Raw genomic sequence first — 18,364 nt, forward strand, 5'->3', positions numbered from 1 at the left:
TGGGCTCGAGAGCCAGCTAAGTCCAGATCCAATTCTGTGATATCAGGCAAATGACTTAACCTCCCTCAACCCCAGTCACTTCATGTATCAAACTGTTTTTAGTGATCATCACAAATAGATAACCTGTGGTATCCATGGGGTCATTTAGGACCCAACTTAAGGGAAACAGTGAACAAGACTGATTCTGCTCCAACCATAGAAAAAAATGAACTGAATCTTTGTGACCCAAGGTAACTAAAGTGGAATAGTGATGGCTCGATACAGTATATGTTTTCTGAGTGGGGGATACAAAACTATGTAGAAAGTAATAGGTAGTATCATTTATGACTGCTACAATATAGCATAACATATATCATATAAACATGATCTGAGCCCTGTAGTCCCCATTAGGAAGTGCCTGAAAAATTTTAGTTTGCCAGTGGCCAGAGTAGTGTTTGTTCCAGGAAGGGATTTTTGCTTCCAAAGACCAGGTAGAAGGAAGAATTATCAAGGAGTGGTGAAAAGAAGGGTGGTTTCTTTGTGTTCTTCACAGTGTCATGCTCTTCCCTTGATCTTTTAATTTCTCCTTCCCCCAGCTCACACAGATAATAGAATCTAATTGCATCCCACATCTGGACAGAACTTTTCCTTTAAGGGGCTGATTCTAGAAAGCATGACCTGAAGATTTTAAAGTGCTAACTTGACATTTGGGGCAGGGATGAGTGACAGATGAAAACTATGGAGTAGACTTCATGTCGCATGCATACACAGGCCAGGCTTCCCCTTCCTTCCCTCTCCACACAGATATAATGCAGCTGTCATCTCTCCTCAGGGAGGATGTGTCACTGTTGGTGAGGAAATTCAGTGGAAAAACTTGGCGTTGGGTCTAAGGACTCTTGGCCGCACCCCCAAAACATTGGCTGGTCTTTGCACGGCGAAACCAATGCTACAGTGCCAGCCCTAATTTTCCAGGGCTACCACTCTAGCATTAACACTCTCTGAGCTCTGCAAGTATTTACTGGTACAGACTTTGAGCAAGCTGCTTCACCTGTCCATGACTCAGTTTCTCCATTAGTTAAATGGAGAATAATAACCCTTGCCCAATTTGCTCTTAAGGTAGTGTGAAGTGAGGTTTATGAGATAATAAAATAGCCTAGTTAAAAGGCAAGAAAAGTGCTAAATAGTATTATTATTAAATTGTAAAACAACATCTAAGGAGAAGGGTGAATGATCCAGAAATTAGTAATGATTATGAGGTACTTCAAGTTCATACCTGAATTTTAGGTGTGTGGTAGGGAGGATTGTACATATCATGGGTATATGTCTACAGATAATTGGTATGTATGCAGGAAGTAGTTACAGCTATAGAAATATCTTGGTCTCCAGGCCCAGAGAAATTGTTCAGGCTTAGAAGAGAATAGACCTGGGAATGACTAGGAAAACATGAAGTGATCCTTGTGTTCTGATCACCTGGTGATAAGGGAGCAGGACAGCAATTGGAAAGGAGAAACGGCCTTGGTAAAGTTGCCCTGAAAATGAACTAGTGTCCCTTGGCCCAGAACACAAAGGAAAAGGAATCATTCCTTTAAAAATTAAAGAATATCTCCCTTAGCCCCCACAAGCTCATCATGGCATGCCAGAGGAAATGGAACCAAATTCTAGATTTAATGTTATTCCATGTGACCTTTCAGAGATAAGGTCAGAGATCTGGCGAGCAAAAGGTTTCTCAATAAGATCTTTTATTTTTACAGATGAGTAAACTGAGGCCCAGAGAGGTTAGTAAATTGCCCAAAGCCACACAAGTCATACTTGTTAGAGATGGGATGTGACCCTGGACCTTCTAACTCCAAATCCAGAATTCTACTGGAACATAACACCACTTCTCTGTAAAATGATGGGGTTATTCCTGAGGCCCTGTTATTCTAATTCCATGTTCTTATGATGGAATTATCTAGGGTGGCATAATAGCTGCTCTCTTTCTAGCTTATGTAGAATGGTTCCCAGCAATCAAGGCAAATGAGGGGAGCTGTCTTTGGCAGCCTATTCTGCAGCTTTCTTCCCCATTGAATGCGTACCCTGCTTTCATTACCCTACCCTTAAGGGTAGCATTAATAGAAATGCAGAAGAACCAAACTAATGGATCCCCAAAGGTAGAAAGGCAGGTAGAGAGGATATTTACATGTGGAACTCTAATCACTTGACATCTGATATTAAGAATTACTGTACCAATCTACAAGCTGGCCTTAAAATGATTTCCACTCTCTGTCATAAAGCACACTGTGGTCAAATTAGTAGGATCTTAGATTTCCCCTGTTCAATAACTTATATATTGTTCAATATTACCTACCATGCCAGAATCAAAAATCACCTGACTGTCGCCCTATATGCTCAAATATATTTATGTATTATATATGTTTATGTAATAATGCTACATAAAATATATGTAGCTGTATATAGATCTTATATCTTGCTCTGATATGGATGCAGTGCTCCATACTCTCTTGTGAGGACTCCATTGGAACAGAGGCCAGCCCCTTTACACATTTTCATTCTATGGAATTCTTAATGATGTCTTACCTTTAATCCTGCATTGGTGGTCTGTCTGATAAGGTGTAGGTATTCCTTTAATTCTTCTACTCTTTCATTGGTAATACAAAACTCAGACTATTTCTCTGTTTTTTTTCTTACTCTCATTTTATGCTCTTTTTTCTCCCTATTCATCCTTGATTTTTAAACCACATGTATCATTGATAGAATGCCACAAACTGCTCATGTCATAATTCTTTCGATTATCATTTGTTGTGCAGACCTATCGGTCATTCCAACTCTTTGTGAGCCCTTTTGGGGTTTTCTTGGCAGAGATGCACTGCTACTGAAACAGGCAAACAGGTTAAGTGAGTTGCTCAGGCTTGCACAGCTGGAAAGTATCTGAGGCCAGATTTGAACTCAGGAAGATGAGTTTTTCTAACTCTAGACCTGGTAGTTTATCCGTTCAGTCACTTAGCTACTTCCAATTATCCTTTGAGTCACCTGCAATTTTGACTCTTCTGGGACTATAGATTGCCATATTTTGCAGCCTTGTGGCAGTGACTAAAGGATATTAGAGTTTGAAAGATAGGCTGCTGTGGCAAGGAACTGCTTGAGATCCTTGAAAATATTTCACAGATTCCCAGTGAATAGACTCAATCTATTTCTGGCCTCTTATTCAATCATGGAGCCAGTTTATGCTGTATCTGTGGCTCCTGTCCAAAATATCATGAACATATATAATAGGGCAGTGGGATCAAAAAGACCTGAATTCAAACCTTGTCCCCTAATCCTAGCTATGTGACTCTTGAGCAAATAATCTGGCCTCTCCAGACCTTAGTTTCCTTTATTATTTTTTGCTGAGGCAACTGGGGGTTAAGTAACTTAACCAGGGTCATATATCTACAAAATGTTAAGTGTCTGAGGCCAAATTTGAACTTGGGTCTTCCTAATTTCAGAGCTGGTGCTCCATACACTGCACTACCTAGCTGCCTTAGTTTCCTTATTTTTAAAATGCAAGAGTTGAACCAAAAGGCTTCCATCCAATGTCCATTCCAGCCTTTAGTCTATTAATCTTTGATCCATTCAGTTACCACTCATCATTTCAGTAGTTTGCATTCTACACCCACTGTGAATTGCTAAGCCAATCTCATCTGAACATCTGTAGAAGGATCCTGTATTGTTCAGGATCAATGAGAACACTATAATATTAATTGTTAACAGTAGCAATTTGAGAATATCATTTAAGGAATTATATAAATATAAGTTCCAATTGAGACTTTGTGCTGAAGACCCCATGCCAGTGGTGAATTCTTTTAGTGAGCATATCTCCCAGTTTCAAGTCCTGCTTGATAACAGTGATCAGAAAGTCAGTGAACAAAGTTTTCTTCATGGATTAATCAAGGAATGTTTTATGATCTTAACCCATGCTCTGGAGATAACCTTAATGGAAGACAGCCTTTCTCTACAGAATCAAAAGCATTTTTAAAATCGATAATTAGGGTTGAATCCTATATCTTCCAAACGTCTGAGTCAACTGTGACACTGTGCAATATGTTCTTTTGTAGTAATCAGCAGTAAAAGCTTGCCTGCTTCCTTTTAATATTTTCTCCAAGTCTATCCCAATGAATATTTAATTCATTTTCATAAATATTTTTGAACACTAGAAAATAATTGTGGTAATATTAATGGATTGTGATTTTTTTTCCATCATTTTCAAGTCCTTCATTGAGATAGGATGAATATTGATCTTGGGTTTTTTTGCTTCTAATATGGATTTCTTCTGAATGTATTTCATCAAATCCAGCTACTTTTACCAAGTGTATCCTCTTTAGTAACTTTGCTACTTTCTGAGATACTCGAGTATTAAGTCCAGTTTAGTAATTCATCATCCTTAGTGATGGAAATAGTAAAACAGTATTTTTGGTTTCTTGTTTAAAATTTAAACTGACCAAAGCAGTACTGCTCTTTGGCTGTATGTCTCTGCTTGGCAAGAGGGTCAAGATGGCAAGGTTTGGGAACTCAGGTGGTTTCTAGGTTCTTTTGTTGTCCTTGGGATCCCATCAGCTTTAGTTGGTGAATAGTATTCTTTAGAATCAATGCCTTTATTCTTGTATATTTTTCAAGTTTCAGGGGCAACAACAGTTGGTTTAAATTGGTCATTTGGACTTTTCTACACATTGACTTTTCATCTTTATTCTCCTAATTTGGTATTGATAATGACCTTTGTTATGACTGGTCAATGATCTGAACACAGACAGCCTTCTCTGATGTGTCTTGCATACTGGTAATCATTTTCTGTCTGATTTTTGTGATAGTAGTTATTGATTATCAGCACCCTCTGGTTTGCTTTTTTAAAAGAGTATTCATGAAATGCAGGCATGAGGCTTCTTTTTTATCAACAAACTTTTGGCCTCCTTAATTTCTTAAACCTGAACCATATTTTGCAACCACTTTTTGCTCACCTCATCTCTGCTCATCTTCATATATCTTCACAAAATGCCAAAAATTTTTGATTTGATTTGGAGGAGCTGAGGCTGCTTGTTGAATTCCTCTATTCTATCCTCTGCTACAAATGTTGATACATATATACAAGTCTTCAGTGATCTACCTTGGTGGCCTTTTTTGCATGTGCTCTTCATGAGTACTTTAAGGTGAGACAACCAAGTGCCCCATGAAATGATGTTTCTTATTGTCATCAGGCAGATGACTAAAATACTCCTGACAGATTTCCCCTTTGTCTTTCCAAGGAGAATCTCTGAATGATTTTTCTATTTGGCTCTAATTATCCCTTCTAGTTCATGGATTTCTCTTCAAGGACCACCCAATGAGTATGATGAAATGGGAATGGTTTAAATTAGATGGCTTCTGAGGTCCACACCAACTCTGATCAAACAGGACTAGAGTCTCCTTTAAACTTAGAATGTAGAATAGTGGGTATAATGCTGGACTTGGAATTAGGAGAGTTGGGTGTAAATCAGACTTCAAATATCTATTAGCTGTATAATCCTGGCTGAAACACTTTATCTTATTTAGGGTGTTTACTCATCAGTAAAATGGAGATAATTCTTGCACTGTCTGCTTCATAGGATTGTTGTGAGGAAAACATTTTGAAAACCAGCATAATATAAGTACCCAAAAAAGTCAGTTTTACAAGATAGGAAAGGTATGATTAAGCATCATTTGACCAACAAATGTTTTTTAAACACCTACTATGAGCCAAGTGTGATGCTAAGCACTGGGGCACTAGTCTAAAAATGATCTGGAATTTTTAGTAGACTGCAATTTCAATAAGAGGCAACAGTGTGATATGATAGCCAAAGAACTCATAGGACCTTGGGCAAAATTAAGAGAGTCATAACTTCCAGGTGATGTTCACTATATTCTGCCTTTTTAAAGACTTCATCCAGAGAATAGAGTTTCTTGGTACCTCAGTTTAAGGAAAGTTTAAGCTGGAAAATTCCCAGAGGAGGTCCACTAGGATGAGGAAAAGCTTTAAATTGGTCACTTGGAAGATCAGATAAAAGAACTGAGCATGTTAAACCTGAAGAATAGAAGGTTTGGATGGGGCACAATAGCTGTCTTTTAGTGTCTTAAGAGGTGTCATATAGAGGAGGGATTAGGCTTGTTCTTTTTGCCCAAGATAGCAGAGCTAGGAGTAATAAGAGAGTTGTGAAGAGATCAGTTTAAGTCTGATGTCAGAGAAAATGCTTCCCAATGATTACAGCCTCCTAAAAGTGGAATGGGACATCTTAAGAAGGAATGAGTTTTCCCCTTCCCCTTCATGAAGGTTTTCAAGCATTTGTTGGATAACAGCTTATGGACATTCATTTTATATATGTGGAAGTTACAAAAATGAAGCAGATGGGTCCTTGACTTCAAGGAGGAAGTGAATTTGTAAACAAATAATTATGATACTGGGGTCTGTTGCTGAATGTCTAAAGGGTCACAAGAGAGCCACAGAATGTTAGTGAATTAATGGCAGAGCTTAATTTTCCCATCATCTCTAGAGTCTTTTTCGGTGAGCTAGCCCCAACACAAATTAGAAAAGGTTTAGCCAGGAATACAAAACTGCTTCTGTAGTCTATTGGGACAAAGACTAAAATCATGTCTCTTCTCTTGGTTTTAAGAATCGAGGAAGCCAGTTCCGGCTTAAAGAAACAGATGGCCCGATTAGAAGAAGACTTAGACCAAGAGAGGAAGAAATTCACAATGTTGGAAATAAGATTGAGAAACTCAGAGCGGGCACGTGAGGATGCTGAGAAAAGAAATCAGCTTCTCCAGAAGGAAATGGAAGAGTTCTTTTCTACCCTGGGCACCTTAACTCTTGGGTCAAGAGGCACAAAGGTTCCAAAGTAAAAGCAACTAAAAAAATATCCAGTTTAATTCTGCATTTTGTTTGATCTGGTTTCTTGTTCCTGCAGAGCTGCTGTCCTAGGTATTTGTCCACTCATGAATAATGAGTAATACTGAAGGAATCCCATACTCTTTTGCTGTCGTTGTCCCGGTTTCTGTAATGCTATATATTGTATCAGGGAAATTAAAGGACCGCTGAAGACTATGTGTGAAAATTAAAAGTAAATATTATTTCCAAGGGGCATGAGGTGCTCCCCCTCTCTGGGGTCCCAGGGACCATCATCTGCCATTATAATAACTTCAGGATTTGAACTTGTTCTACTGCACCTTTACCAAGCTGGAGACCAGGGTTCTATACAATGGCCTGAAGGATGTCCAAGGGGAAAGCCTGTTCTTGCATCCCCAGGCAGCCAGGAAGGCAGTCCCTTCCTCTTCCATCATGGTCGCACATACTTCCTGTATTGAATGAAGTGGGACATGGATATTTTGCATTCTTTATTAAATTTGCTTTAAAAATGTGTCGTTTCAATGCCAGAGTCCTTTCTCTAACTCTTTAGGGTCATTATAAATGTGTTTTTGCCAAAATTAACTTAAATTTTCTTTCAGGGGGGCTGGATATGTAAATCCTGACTGCAGAGTTTGGCTTCTGCCCAGGTCTCCTCTCTCAGTGCCTGATGGTTCCCTCTTCTCTCTGAATAAAACCAAGTGGCAAATGGTTGGAGGCTGGGTCTGGTGGGTTGGCTGCCAGCCTACTTAACATTCTTTACACTGGGTGACATGGTAACAGCAGGTGGCACAGAGTCCAGAGATAGGTGATTGAGGAGGTATCTTTGGGGCAGAGTCCATTCCTTCCCTGGCAGAAAAATGGTTTTCCTGAGAGTTCACTTGAGGTTAATAGTGATAGAGGTCAGGCATTCAGGAAGCCCTATGTTGCCCGAAAGTCATTGCCCCAGCAATGATTCTGATTGTGAAGGTTGCTTAGAGCAGGCCCCTTTCTTCTCCTTTACTGGAGTCTCCTTCCTTTCTTCCAGGCCACAGTATTCTTTTGCTATTTATTTAAACTTGTCCCCTGAGAAGTTTTCAGTGAGCTCTTTCATAATGAGATATAAAAGATACTTATTATGATAACCTTCTCCCCACCTTTGCCTTATGTTTTAAAAGGGACTAAAAACCTTAAACCTGATCAGGTGTTCCATCCTCCACACTTCTGCGAATGCCCCTGTTAAAAACAAAACTAAAGAAATATATAAACCTTTAGTGGTTCTCTGGTTCAAAGTCCATACTTTGGTATAATTTGGTTCACTAAGCCTTATTCTGGGCTAGTCTACCTTGTTCACATTGGACCTACGCATTGAGGACTTACTCCTCAAACTTGACATACTATCATTTCCTACCTATGAGCATTTGCAAGGGTCATGCCCTCCACCACTTACACACACACACCTTACCTGATATATATGAAATTTTATATCTGACTTGGGATCCCCCCCCTCAAATTTTCCTAGAACTAAAATAGATATTCTACTTTGCCTCATCACATCCTATCTGGTATTATATTTATCATGGCACATATTCCTCCAGCCCCAGTACTTTGCCTTTAAAGTAGTGTTTAATAAACATGTATTGAGTTAATTTTAGATGAAATGATATGACAAGGATGATAAATGACAAGCCACAGACTCCATTGGCATGTAAATGGGTGAAAATATAAGAACAGAAGCTAGATTGAGTTGTGTACATTAAATAAGTGTTTAAGAAGTGTCTCATAATGGGTGCATCAAGAAAATTAAAAATCTCTGGTGGAGGAGTAACCAGTAGGTGAATAGGTAAGTATTTACTGAGTAGCAATTAGGTGCTGGACACTGGGAATATAAAAGAAAAAATGAGGTATTCTGGTCCTTAAGGAGCTTACATTCTCCCAAATGTTTCAGCATGCTCAGAGATGATTAAATATAGGTCATGTACTAAGAAAAGTAGGCGATGATTGTTGAACATTACACCTGGGGTAAAGGTTTAAACAGTGATAGTTTAGAATAATTTAAAGTAGAAAAGTGTCTTCAAAATAAACACATTTGACTTATGAAAGTTATCAGAGGTCAGATTTCTGAAAAATCCTGAATTTCTTTAGGATTTTCATTTCTGTTAACCACAATCTAAAATAGCCTCTATTATTAAGAGGTTGGAGATTGGAATCACAGATTCTTGGAGATCAATTAATCCATCATGTACCACAGGCCCCTTTACATCTTCCCTGGAAAACAACCATCCAGCAAAAGCCTACTACCTCTTAACCTCTTCTTCTTCCATTTCTGAGGAATCATGAATCAAGAGCTAGAAGGGATCTTAAAGGTCATGGAGTCCAACTCAATTTATAAATGAGGAAATTGAGTCAGAGGGAAATTAAGTCAAGATCACACAACTAGAAAGTGTTTGTAGTAGCACTTGAGATCAGTGACTTAAGACCACTATTCCACTTAGATGTTAGGAAAAATGGTTCCTCTGACATTAGGGATAATTTACCTCTCCAATTACCATCTACCTCATCCAAGGTGGCGGAATTTGAAATAAAAAGAAAAAGTTCCATCCTTCTGCCATATGACAACTCTTCAAATATTTGAAGACAGCTTTTCATGGCTTCATCCATCATAAGTTACTTTCATTTGTACTGCATCCAGATTGAATTTGTTGCTCACTTACAATATTCCAACTCTTGTGTACATGCTTTTATAATTCTCTTCCTTCTCACTTTCCTGCCTTAGAACTCTTAGTTTCCTTCAAAACTCAGCTGAATTGATATCTCTTAAATGAGACCTTTCCTGAATCTCCCAATTGTTAATGCTTCCCACCCTGAAATTATCATGTACTGACTTTGCATGTTACTTTTATACATGTACATTTTATTTCCTGCAAGGGATTATATGCTCCTTAAGGATAAAAATTGTTTTCATGTCCCCAGCACTTAGAACAGTGTCAGATAGATAGTAGGTTCTTAATGTGTGTTGATTTATGTCTACCACACACCTCCCAAGGTCCTTCACTATATCCTGGTTGCCTCTTCTCCAGACATGTATAAATTCACATTTTATTTTGAAATTTGAACTTTAATATGGAGCCTACACATCTACTTTATGCTATTGGACTTTCCCATGGGAGAATAGTCACTCTCTTTTATTTCCCCCCCAAAACAAAAGATGGTACACCACTCTTCATCACGTGTGCTTCTGAGTTCTTAGTGCCCCTAGCTCCAAAGGCTGCTTTGATTATGGTGCCATTTCAGTATTAATTAGTAGGGTTAGCACTGAATGAATTATTATTGGTTGGTACTTTGAGATCTAGGACCCAGGAGTTGACAAACCCATTCTAAACAGCCATCACCTTACTACCCATAGCATACTAAAACTAAGGATGAAGTTACCAAGCAGAGACACCAATCTAATCTTGCAATTTCTGAACAGAATTGAGACAACAAAATCAGAAAAGAGGAGTACTTTCTAGAGAAATCAAAGGAATCCTTCCTTAGTAATGGCAGATATCTATCCAGTATTTGATAGAACTCCACAAGCTAGTTAATAAAGTAGAGAAGTGCTTTAATAGAGAACAAATGAATCAGACTTGTAGGAAAATCAAGGACACATCTTAATTAAAGCACCCTGGTACTTAGATATGGGGACCTGGGTTTGACTTGAACTTTGCTACTTTCTAGCTTTCACATCATCACATCACATCATCTTTTTCAGCATCAATTTTCTTCATTTGTAAAATTAGGATAAAAGAAAGTAGAGAATGATGGAAGAGAATTACTGATTTATTGGGCTTTTTTGAGTAGTCTCTTTGATTTTTGGGGGGTTCTTAGCAATCTCTACATGAAAAGAGATGCCAGTGTACACAATTACATCTAATGCTGAGTATCTACACTAATCTTAGCCAATTATTATGCTGGGTATGTTGGTGGCAGGAATAACTAGACTGGATACCATATGCTTCACATATGAGAGGAAGAAAATAATAACAGCAGCAAAAAATAGCTGTTAGTCACGTCTCTTTAAATGCATTTTTTAAACATTAAGCAAATTTTCCCTAACAAATTTATTATTACACGACAAAGAAATGAAAAGGGAATATTTAAAGGATTCTACTCAAAGAGAATGAAGCAGGGTGTCTGAATTGAATTTCATAAAGATTTCACTGCTGACTATGTATGTGACAATGTTCTAGGATGGAATATAAGGATGGAAGAAAAATGACAGTCCTCACTTTTGTGGAATTTACTATTTGGGCCAAACAGCTCGGCTGGGACCCAGGAGGAATGGTTCTAATCATTGCTTTACCACTTCCTAGTCTTGTGACCTGGGACAAATCAGACTCTTGGAACCTTACTTACTTAAAATAAGGAAGTTGGATCAGAAGATCCCAAAAATGTGAAAATGCTACCTACCTAAAAATAATTCAGTTCCATTAATGCAACTCCTTTTTCCTCACCCACCTATACTTTCTACTCTTCCAAATACATTATTTAATTATTTTTAAGAACCAATTTTAACTTTAATTAAAGCCCTTAAGCTTAATTTTCACAATTCACATCATACTTGCCTCTTGGAATGTGTTTTATTTTGCATATTCTCAGTGCCTGCTTGACCAGTAGAGAGTTCACTGGGAAGCCTAGGAGGAAGCCCAGCAGCCTATTCTTTCTCACCAGAATTATCTGGCTCAGTGAAAACAATACTGAACTAACAGAGGATTTCTTTCTCCTTTCTCTACCTGCCAGTAAAGCTTTATAGTTGCAAACACTATTTTTCTTTGCAAACTGAGTTTCCTCAATTTTCCAGAACTCATTTATCTATCTCCAGCCATTTGTCTTTTCAGAAAACGTACATTCCACGCGGGGAAAAGTAAAGTCTTTTTGTTTGTTTCTGAGATAGGACTCCTGTTGGGAGGGAAAAGAGAAATGATACAATGGGAAGTGGGCTAAATTTGATATCAGAAGAACTGAGTTTCAGTCTCAGATTTGCCACATCTTATCTCATGTGACCATGACAAATCAATTAACCTGTTGAGATCAAAGTTTTCCTTATGTGCCAAATAAAAGTATTGCACTAGATGACCTCTAAGTTCCTCCAAGATACAGTTACAGAGTAGCATGGGATCCTAATCTAGCTCTTCTGATTCCAAGTCAGTGCATTATAGTGCATTCTAGTCTCCTACCTATATGAGACTCATGTAGGCAATTATTCCCCAAATACTGACACATGGACAAATATTTAACCATAGGTTAGTAAAAAATAAAAAAGGGCAGTTCCCTTTTACATAAACAGCCCTTAAGGATTACAAAATGCTTTATTCTACCTTATTTTTTTTTTTGATTCTCACGTCAACACTGCACATTTTACAGATGAAGAAACTGATGTTGAGAGTTTTTTTTTTAAAGGATCCAATTATATCACAAGGGAAGACTTTTAATTATAATACCCACTGTTCACATTACATTTGCCTCAATAACTTGGCCAGGGTTATACAGCTAATAAATATCTGAATCAAGACTGGAACCTGGTTCTTCTTGACAACTCAATGCTCTATCAACTCATCTCCTTTCATGGTAGGCTGAAATCTTAATTGCCTATTCTATTGATTTCCATTCTTTAACAAAAAAGAAAACAAAGGAAAACAAAGGAAAAAAGAAAGGTAGGCAGGAAGGAAGAAATTAAAAAAGAAAGAAAAAGAAAGAAAGAGGAAAACAGGGAAAAGGGAAGGAAAAAAGAAAAAGAAAGAAGGAAGGAAGAAAAAGAAGTAAAGAAGGAAGGAAGGAAAAAGAAGAAAAGAAAAAAGAAAAGAAAGAAAAAGGAAAGAAAAAAGGAAAGAGAAAGAAAGAAAGAGAGAGGGGGAAGGGAAAGAGAGGAGAGAGGGAGGAGGAGGGAGGGAGAGAGAAGGGGAAAGGGAGGAAGGGAGGGAAAGAGGGATGGAGAGGGAGGAAGAGGGAGAAGAAGGGACAGAGAGGGACAGAGGGAGGCAGGAAGGATTAAAAGTAAGTGAAAGCAGAATTTATTGGGTAGGATATTGGATTTGAATCCTGAAAGATGTGGGCTTAAAGCCTGCCTTTGATAATTTTTTTTAAAACATATGCCCTTGAATATAAACATTCTGGGTCTTAATTTTCTCATAGCAAAATGGAAAAAATTTAAGTCTTCTTGAGTCTGTAGGATCTACATTTATGTTCCAATGGCCACGGCACTGAAAAGTTTCATTTATATATTTCTAGACAATTAAACTTCCTTAATTCAAATCCTGTTCATTCAAAATTCAAAAAAACTCTCCCACTGGACTTTGCAATTTTGCCTCAAGACTTTGGGACTTTTTTTCCCACAGGACTCTTAGCAACTTCTCAAAAGGGAATGACCATAGTCAGAGAGTTCATGAGTCTCGCCTGCCACCTACTGGGTAAAAGAGCCCATGGGACGTGTGCATGCAGAATCATACAATCTCAGGGCTAGAATCAGGATATCAGAACTGAAAGACAAAAGGGAGTCCAGCTCTCATTGTGCAGATAAAAACTTAGGGCAGAGTGGGGAAACAATGGCCCTAACTCTGCCAGCAGCCGACTTAGATGATAAGTAAGTTGGCTTATTACTCTGCCCCACTATCCCCTCAAAAGAATAATAGTGTTTCTCTGACCTACATGTCACTAAATCGAGTCTAAAACCAACTCAGCACACCATCCCTATCAAGATCAGTCACTAGAAAAGGCTCAAGTCGTGGCTCTAGAACTTTGGACAAGTCACAAGCTCAGCCATAATTTGTCCATTATCCAAATTCTATGTGCTATGGGAAATCTGGTGAGAGAATATATGTGTGAATGCCTTGGATACTGTAAAATCACCATATTCTGATGTAAGGCAGCAATAGACCTAATCTTTAAGCCTAGTGCCTAGCAATGGATGCAAATAAATGTTTAATGATCAATCGTTATTATTTAAAATATCATAATTATCTTCAGAGGATAGTAAGAATATAGATTTTCTTTTCCTCTTTTAACTGGGGAAAGTAAAGTTTTCAAACTGTAGGTCAAGGAACACGGCTTCAAGTCCTGGCAAAATTCTAGAACTCATTATTAAAGGTAGAGTTGATGAGCATTTCGAAAGGGAAGCTGTAATGGTTACAAGTCAGGTTAGGTTCGGTGAGAACAAAACACACTTGGCTAACTTCATTTGCTCTTTTGACAGGGCTAAAGTATTTCAAGACAATTTGTGGATAAGATGGAGAACTAAAAGCTCTCTTATAGTGATTTGAGAATTGGTTAAACAACTAGAAACAAAAAATGGTTGATTAATGAATCAGTCTTGGAGACATCTCTAGTATAACTGATATTTCTCTTGTACTCTAAGGTCTACAAAGCACTTTAATTACATATATACTTTATATCATTTGGTCCTCATAGTCCTGTGAGACAGTTGCTCTTAACTGTTCTCATTTTACATATGAGTTCATTGAAGCTGGAAAAGGTTAAGTGACTTTCCTGGAATCATATAATGGCAAATGTCCACGGCAGGACTCAGTTCTGAAGCTGGTTCCCTCTCTACTTGTTTTTGTCCCTTCTGCCTCTAGCCATTGTGTTAATGACTTGACACTATAGTGAACTGCTTATGAAGTATTAAAGAAGCTGAGGGGTGAGTAACTGTCTGGATCACAGGGTAGGGTTCCATAAAGTCTAGACATGAAAGGCTTGAAGAGATAAGATGAATGTAGTAGGAAAAGTATAAAGGTAAAGAATCATAGGATTTAAAATATGAAGGAACCTTACATATTATTTTTTCTGATCATCTTTTATTGATGAGAAAACCGAAGCCCAAAGAGATGGTTGGGCTCATAATTATTTGCCCAAGCTCATACCCATAGTAGTAAGGAGCAGAAGCAGGATACAGATTTTCTGATTAAATCCAGAGCTCTTGCCATCCTATCAAGGTGCCTTTACACAGGTTAAAGAAAAATCCTACTTATTGCATCAGCAGAAGATGGGGAAGGCTCAGTTCGAGAATAGTTCAAATTTTAAAAGGCATTTAGTTCAATGTAAGGGATACATATACATATACCTGCACTTACACACACACACACACACATATATACACACAAATACAAACACACACACACATATATCTATCTATCTTCAGACATCTGCTAACTGTGTGGTCCTGGGCAAGTCACCCTGTTTGCCTCAGTTTCCTCATCTATAAAATGAACTGGAGAAGGTAAAGGCAAATCATTCCAGTACCTTTGTCAAGAAAACCTCAATCAGGGTCATGTTGGTTGGACAACTACAAGAAAGCTTAAGTTAATACTGTGACTTGTTAACTGAAAGACTAATGTAATTCTAGGCTGTAGTAAGAGAGACCAAGTATCCAGAGAGATGATACTCTTTATTTATCTTTTTTTATTATAGGTTTTTATTTACAAGTTATGTGCAGGGGTAATTTTTCAGCATTGATAGTTGCAAATCCTTTTGTTCCAACTTTTTCCCTCCTTCCCCCCACCCCTTCCCCCAGATGGCAGGTTGACCAATACATGTTAAATTAAATATGTTAAAGTATAAGTAAATACAATATGTGTATACATGTCCAAATAGTTATTTTGCTGTATAGTCAGACTCTGAAATATTGTACAGTTAACCTGTGAAAGAAATAAAAAATGCAGGCGGACAAAAATAGAGGGATTGGGAATTCTATGTAGTGGTTCATAGTCATCTACCAGAATTCTTTCATTGGATGTAGCTGGTTCAGTTCATTACTGATCTATTGGAACTGATTTGGTTCATCTCATTGTTGAAGAAGGCCACGTCCATCAGAATTGATCATCATATAGTATTGTTGTTGAAGTATATAATGATCTTCTGGTCCTGCTCATTTCACTCAGCATCAGTTCATGTAAGTGAAAGGTAATACTCTTGCTCTGCTCTGCTCTTTTTTTTTGAGAACTCTATTCAGCTCTGAGGGCCATGGGTTAGGGAGAAGATTGAGGAGCAGTATGATGGAGTCAATTGAGCGCTGGTCTCAAAATCCACAAGACCCGAGTTCAAAGCCATCTGGTCTCTGGCACCTTGATTATGTGACTCTAGCAAATGTCCTTTACGTCTTAGAAACTACAGGTTACTGTCTCAGAGTAAATAGCAGAAAAGTCCCTGCGCTGCATTGTAAAGGGAGTTTCCTCACTGCAAGATCCATATACCAATGGAATCACAGGTCTATACAGAAAAAAAAAGGGGGGAGAGGAAATGGGGAGGGAGGGAGAGAGAGAGAAGGAGGAAGGGAGGGAGAGAGAGAGAGTGAAAGAGAAAGAGAGAAAGAGAGAGAGAGAGAGGAGGGAGGGAGAGAGGTCTGATGTCTTCCTACTTTGTGGAGCCCTTTGTTCTATTCCCATTGGGGAAGTATGATCTCAACCTTTTCTCTTTCTATGGAGATAGGCAGTCTCATTTTTCCTGCTCTAGGGCTTTCTCTGTAAATGATGAGGAAATAAAAACAAAATATCAACTGTGTCATGTCCTATCCAAAGAGTATTGATTAAATAGAACTCACTGTGCTGAGTGCTGCCGTCCTTGCATGTTTTGCATTAACAAAATCCTGCCAGATCCCATATTCCTTTTATCTTTATCCAAATACATTCTACCATACTTCCTTTTGAAGCTCTTTCTCATGTTCCTTTCCTTTATTTCTTCTCTCTCTTATTGGCTTTTTCTTATTATGATGCTAATACCTCTAACATCTAAGAAAGTCGAAAACAGAAAGAATTATAGTCCCTTAGTCAACTAGTCAAAAATTCCAATTTATAGATAAGAAAACTGAGGTTTGGAGAAGTCATATGTTTAGTAAATGGTAGAGCAAGGACTTGACCCCAGCTCTCCTGATTCCCAGTGCAGTGAATTTTCCACTAACCCAAATTTCACAGAACTAATTATAGTACTTGCCACTTGACAAATTAAACGCATGAAATTCAAACTCAAATGAAAGATGTATTTGCCTTTACTTTAAAAAAAATCTTCTGTTTTACAAAATGGTTGTCCATGTTATTTGGAATATTTAGATAAAGTATCATTGATTTGGGAATTCTTTCCAATGATACAAAGCATCATACGTGTTCATCCTACATGACTCATCCTTATCCTCCCATCTTTTCATCCCAGACCTTCCTTGATTTCTCCTGACATTGCCAGGATATTTTTAGAACATGTGCTTTTCATTCCTTGTCCATGCCACATGATCAAATCATATTCTCTCCCTATTCTTCACTTCCTTGATGACATCTTTTGCTTTTGTGTTTTGAAATTTCTCATTGCTTATATGTTGTTCTCATATTCACCCTGTATCTTTCTATTTGCCACTTTACAAAGTATTCAAGGATTTGAAATGTTCTTTCACATATGACTCTACTTACAAAACACACCTGCAATTTTTCTGGAATAATTTCTTTTATTAAAATGCTTTTGTTCGGTTGTTTCACTCATGTATTATTTTTTAGTATGACAGATGGCTCACTTCTCATACCTACTTCATTTCTCTACCTTATGTTGTTGTTCAGTCACATTCAACTCTTTGTGGCCCCATTCAGGGTTTTCTTGGCAAAGAGTAGTTTGCCTTTCCTTCTCCAGCTCATTTTATAGATAAGGAAGCAAAGGCAAAGAAGGTTAAGTGACTTGACCAAGATCCCACAGCTAATAAGTGTCTAAGGCTAGATTTGGACCTGGGGCTTCCAATGTATCACCTAGTAGCTCTTCATCAAAATATCTAACTCTGAATAGCATTCCGTGCTACTTACAAGTGTTGCTATATTCTGTATGTGCCTCCACGTTACTTAAGTGCATGGGGTCCTTTGTAGATTAATGTCATTGACTCATTAGGGGGAATGTTCTTTATCTAGTAGTGATAAATTTATATTGATCCTGCTCTCATTTTGTCAGTTGATCTTCTCATAGCCTAGAGGCAGACACTTGCAAGATGGTTGATTCCTGACGGATTGTAGAAGAGAATAAAACTTTCTCAAAGGTAACTAGATCTTGGCCCATCATAATGGGCAATGGTATAATTTGGGGCCCCTTGTACAAAACATCCAAAACATTTCCCCCACTGAAAATTTAACCTTTTGATTTAAACGGGGTTTCTTCAAATGGAGAGATCTCTAGGAGAGGTAACTGAACACTTAGTATGGATTTATTTTCTCCTCAAAGGAAAGGGGTGGATGTTATGATAAAAAAAATTTAATTTAGAATTTGGAATGTGTTTTGATGGCATGACTACTACTGAAAGTTCTTATTCTAAATCTGGTGACTTGAACTCAATCTGGGCAGCTAGATGCTTCCTCTATTATTCCTCCACCTTCTTAATTGGCTCAGTTTCCTTAACTGTTAAATGGGATAATTATAGCACTTCCTAGGATTGTTGTAAGGATACAGAGATAATATTGATAAAAAGAACCTGGCCGAGTCTGGCACATAGTAGGCACTATATAAATGTCTATTCCCTTCTTC

General features: G+C 37.9%; 1 protein-coding gene across 8 annotated transcripts in view; it reads left to right on the forward strand.

The window, feature by feature from the left end:
• ARHGAP22 (Rho GTPase activating protein 22) overlaps positions 1–7,379 on the forward strand; it is a 398,531-nt gene extending 391,152 nt beyond the window's left edge. For all 8 annotated transcript variants that reach the window (XM_031956285.1, XM_031956287.1, XM_031956286.1 and 5 more), the window contains one exon: positions 6,636–7,379. In XM_031956285.1, coding sequence (XP_031812145.1) covers positions 6,636–6,864 — 229 coding nt within the window. In that variant the 3' untranslated portion in view covers positions 6,865–7,379. The remainder of the gene's footprint in view (positions 1–6,635) is intronic.
• Positions 7,380–18,364: the final 10,985 nt, after the last annotated feature.

The sequence above is a fragment of the Sarcophilus harrisii genome, chromosome 2 (assembly GCF_902635505.1).
Source record: "Sarcophilus harrisii chromosome 2, mSarHar1.11, whole genome shotgun sequence".
Classification (NCBI taxonomy): domain Eukaryota; kingdom Metazoa; phylum Chordata; class Mammalia; order Dasyuromorphia; family Dasyuridae; genus Sarcophilus; species Sarcophilus harrisii.